The sequence below is a fragment of the Dipodomys spectabilis genome, unplaced genomic scaffold (genome assembly GCF_019054845.1).
Source record: "Dipodomys spectabilis isolate Male_0828 unplaced genomic scaffold, ASM1905484v1 ptg000125l, whole genome shotgun sequence".
NCBI classification, from domain to species: Eukaryota; Metazoa; Chordata; class Mammalia; order Rodentia; family Heteromyidae; genus Dipodomys; species Dipodomys spectabilis.
In genome coordinates this window covers 11,296,840-11,301,460 of record NW_024870802.1, presented here as the reverse complement: position 1 = coordinate 11,301,460, position 4,621 = coordinate 11,296,840, and the positions used below count along the sequence as shown (strand labels likewise).

The 4,621-nt window shown below is 45.9% G+C and overlaps 1 protein-coding gene across 1 annotated transcript; it reads left to right on the top strand.

The window, feature by feature from the left end:
• Window positions 1–238: 238 nt before the first annotated feature.
• Elovl3 (ELOVL fatty acid elongase 3) lies at window positions 239–4,542 on the top strand. The gene is made up of 4 exons (XM_042689671.1): window positions 239–339; window positions 1,934–2,065; window positions 3,745–3,896; window positions 4,127–4,542. The coding sequence occupies exons 1-4, from the start codon at window positions 239–241 to the stop codon at window positions 4,540–4,542; spliced, it is 801 nt and encodes a 266-aa protein (XP_042545605.1).
• The last annotated feature ends 79 nt before the right edge of the window (window positions 4,543–4,621 follow it).

The window sequence follows — 4,621 nt, the reverse complement described above, 5'->3', positions numbered from 1 at the left end:
TGAGCTCGAGGGACCTGCTGATCTGTAGTTCACGTTATATACAGTAGAGGCAGTGGTAGAGCTTGGTGGGCTGCAGCACACGTGACAGGGTACGAGGCACTCCTGCCTGCCCAGGAATCCCGATTGTCCAGGATAGGTTTCATCACATCCTGAGGGTTGCTTCCATCCTCCACCCCGCAGCCTGTAGCCCAGCCGCCCTTCTTCCCAAAGGTCTGAACCTCCTCGTCTGCAGAACGAAATGGGTACAGCCATGAATGACACAGATCAAACAGAGCAACTGTGCCAGCCATACGACTTCGAGAAGTTTGCGGACATGCGACCCTTTCTGGAGAAGTACTGGTGAGACCTGGTGAAGGGAAAGAGTTATGCCAAAGGCCTTTTAGGGGAGAAAGAGGAAAGGGCCTGAATGACAGTAAGAATTTCTTCCTCCCTTCTTCCTTCCTTCTCTTTCTTTCTCTTTTTCTCTCTCCTCTTCTTTCCTTCTTACCCCCTCCCCCCACTTGGTAACTGTCCTGGGGCTTGAATTTGGCCTGGGCACTGTCCTTGAGCTTTTGTGCTCAAGGCTAGTGCTCTACCACTTGAGCCCAGAGTTCCCCTTCTGGCTTTTTTTGGTTTTTAATTGGAGTTAAGACTCTCACAGCCTTTCCTGCCTGGGCTGGCTTTGAACCTCAAATCTCAGCCATCTGAGTGGGAATTACAGGCTTGAGCCCTTGGCAACTGGCTCACTATAGCATTTCAAAGAGATTTAGAGCGGGAATAAAGGATGCAGAAATAAGGAGGCACAGAGAAGAATATGGGAGAAGATAGAGGAAAAGGAAGACTAATGTAGTGAGATCCAATCCATCTTGGAGGAATAAGATTGATTTGACCCATATGATAACCTTTCTTATTCTTTGTAATTGTATGAGCATGTCTGTGTGCATAGTATTCATGCTTAGAAACAACCCTCCATACACAATGATCATATTCTTGCTGCAACATCATAGAATGCTTTTCAGCTTCCCCAGGCATTTTGGCTTAGTCCTAAAATTCCTCAGAAGTGTTTGTGGGTTGACTTTATTTCCAACCAATTTGCCATTATATAACCAGGCAGAAGCTTTTGCCACATTCTTCTTACACCACGACCGTGGGTTAGTTCTAGGTGGGGACTGGAAGATTCTGTCATTTACCTCCAACCTCATTGAGAAAGCAATGATTACAGAAATCTGGCTCTAGGCCTGCTCTGTGTTAAGTATTTTATATACATTAACATTACCAGGAAAGGAGCATTAACCCTTCTGTAAAAATAAGGAAAGACAAAAATGTCACACATAGGCCAGGTGCTGGTGGCTCATGCCTATAATCCTAGCTATTCAGGAGGCTGAGATCTGAGGTTCACAGTTTAAAGCCAGCCTGGGAGGACAAGTCCTCATGAGACTCTTATCTCCAATTAACCATTCAAAAACCAGAAGTGGTACTGTGGCTCAAACTGGCAGAACACTAGTCTTCAGCAAAAAGCTCAAGGAAAGTGCTTAGACCCTGAGTTCAAGCCCCATAACTGACCAAAAAAAAAAAGTCACACACCTGGTAGATGACCAAGTTGGAACTATAATCTAGAGCATTCACCCAAAGAAATGAGGGAATCTGGATGCTGGTGGCTATGCCTGTAATCCTAGCAACTCAGGAGACTGAGATCTGAGAATTGCAGTTCAAAGCCATGCCTGGCAGAAAAGTCTGTGAGATTCTTATCTCCAATTAAGCACCAATAAAGCCAGAAGTGGAGCTGTGGCTCAAGTGGTACAGCGCTAGCCTTGAGCAAAAATGCTCAGAGATAGCAACCAGGCCCTGTGTTCAAGCCCTAGGACATGCAGAAAAAGAAAGAAAAAGAAATGAATAGACATTCCTTTAAGCAGTATCATTCATAAGCTCATCCCCTGTAACTTCTATCTTCCAGGATATCCTCATTCCCCATAGTTCTGATCTACTTGCTGTTCATCATTGTGGGCCAGAACTATATGAAGACACGGAAGGGCTTCAATTTGCAAAGACCTCTCATCTTCTGGTCCTTCTGCCTTGCTGTCTTCAGGTAAGACAATTCCCTTCCCACTGCTTGTTCTTTAGCTCTTAAACTTGCATCTCATCTCTTTATTATTATTTTTATTTACTTTTGTGCCAATACTGGGGCTTGAACTCAGGGTTGGGGTGCTGTACCTTAGCTTTTCTGCTCAAGACTCTACCACTTGAACCACAGCTCCACCTCCAGCTTTTTTGGTGGTGAATTGGAGAATAGGAGTCTCATGAGTTTCCTACCAGGGATGGTTTCAAACCTCAATCCTCAGATTTCAGCCTCTTCAATAGCTAGGGTAACAGGTATGAGCCCACAGGTGCCTGGCTTAAATTATTTATTTTATGTAGTTGTACAAAGGAGTTTCATTTCAACAAGCCAAATTATGAATACAATACATTTTGATCAATGCCAGCCCCATCTTATTCCTTTAAGTTTCCCAACAATCTCAATTGCATTGACTCCTAGCTTCTACTCTCTCTCTCTCTCTCTCTATCTCTCTCTCTCTCTTTCTGTTTAGTTGTGAACTCAAGGCCTGGGTGCTGTCCCTGAACTTTTTCACAGAAGGCCAGCACTCTACCATTTTGAGCCACAGCACCACTTCAGGTTTTCTGGTAGTTTATTGGAGATGAAAGTCTCACCAGCTGGGCACCAGCAGCTCACACCCGTAATCCTACCTACTCAAGAGGCTGAAATATGAGGATCATGGTTCAAAGCTTGCTGGGGCAAGAAAATCTATGAGACTCTTACCTCCAATTAACCACTAGAAAACCAGAAGTGGAGCTGTGGCTCAAAGTGGTAGAGTGCTGGCCTTGAGCATAAAAGCTTAGACAGCATCCAGGCCTTGAGTTCAAGCTCCTCACTGACCAAGAAAGAAAAAGAAAAAAAAGCTGGCTTTCACTATGATCCTCAGATTTTAGCCTTTTAATAGCAAGGATTACAGGCGTGAGTCACTGGAGCCTGGCTTCTACCCTACTCTATATTGGTTTTCTGGTGGTTTATTGGAGATAAGAGTTTCATGACTTTCCTGCCCGGGCTGGCTTTGAGCAGTGATCCTCAGATCTCAGGCTTCTGAGTAGCTAGGATTACAGGCGTGAACCACCAGCGCCCGGCTTGATATCCCTCCTTCTGATATTTTCTTCCCCTAAATTTTTTTTTCATCTTCCCCATCTTGCCAGTATTTCCTCTGAATCTCCCACCCCATACCAAGAACTCTATTTTTCTTTTTTTTTTGTCAGACGTGGGGCTTGAACTCTGGGCCTGAGCACTTTCCCTGTGCTCTTCAGCTCAAGGCTAGCCCTGTACCACTTGGCCACAGCACCACTTCCGGTTTTCTAGTGGTTTATTGGAGATAAAAGTCTCATGGACTTTCCTGCCTGGGTTGGCTTTGAACCATGATCCTCAGATCTCAGCTTCCTGAGTAGCTAGCATTACAGGCATGAGCCACTGGCTCCTGGCTGTATATTTTCATTTTTAATTCTACTTCTCTACAGTTCTTGGTCTTTTTCTGCCCATCCTTTCCTATAGAATACTGGTTGGAGCTACCAGATTGGCCCTAGGAGCTCTGAAGCTGTAACCTCTACTCCTGGTGGAGTGGAGTGATGATGAAGCTTGAGACTTAATGGCCTAGCCAGACCAGGGGGAAGGGTGGGCTGGTGCTTGGGAACAATCTTACGCTTTCTTTCTCTGTCCTATTTCAGTATCATGGGGACAGTGAGGACATGGAGCTATATGGCCAATGTGATACTGACCAGTGGCCTAAAACCAACTGTGTGCTTCTCCTTCTTCACGGATCACATTGTAGTCAAATTCTGGTCGTGCCTTTTTCTTCTCAGCAAAGTTGTTGAACTTGGTGAGTTTCTTTGGTGCCCAGTGATTTGTGTGCCTCCTCAGAGTTCTCCCCCCCCCCCCCGCCCCGCCCCACGGTGTCCGAACCACACATCTCACTCCAGCTTCTCTCCAAATTCTGTGCCACAAACACCCTCCTCCCTATCCTGAGAATTCCTCCAGTGTCCCCCACACACAGTGTAGAGGGTAGTCCCAGCACTGGGTGCTATGCCAGTTATGACTCCCATTTCCCAGGAGACACGGTCTTCATCATCTTGCGTAAGCGGCCACTCATCTTTATACACTGGTTCCACCACAGCACAGTGCTGCTGTACACAAGCTTTGGATATAAGAACAAAGTGCCTTCAGGTGGTTGGTTTATGACCATGAACTTCGGTGTGCATTCCATTATGTACACCTACTACACTCTGAAAGCTGCCAAAATGAAGTACCCCAGAAGGCTTCCTATACTCATCACAAGCCTACAGATCCTGCAGATGGCTTTGGGAACCACCTTTGGCATCCTGAACTACGTTTGGAGACAGGAACATGGATGTCACACCACAACAGAACACTTCTTCTGGTCCTTTGTCCTGTATGCATCCTACTTGATCCTTTTTGCCCACTTCTTCTACCAAACCTACATGAAGCCTAAGGCCAAAAGCCAGTGAAGGGTTGGAGAGAAGGAACTAGTGGGTCTCTCTTTTTCCCAGGGCACTAAGGTCAGGGCTTAGGTTTAGGAGAATGATT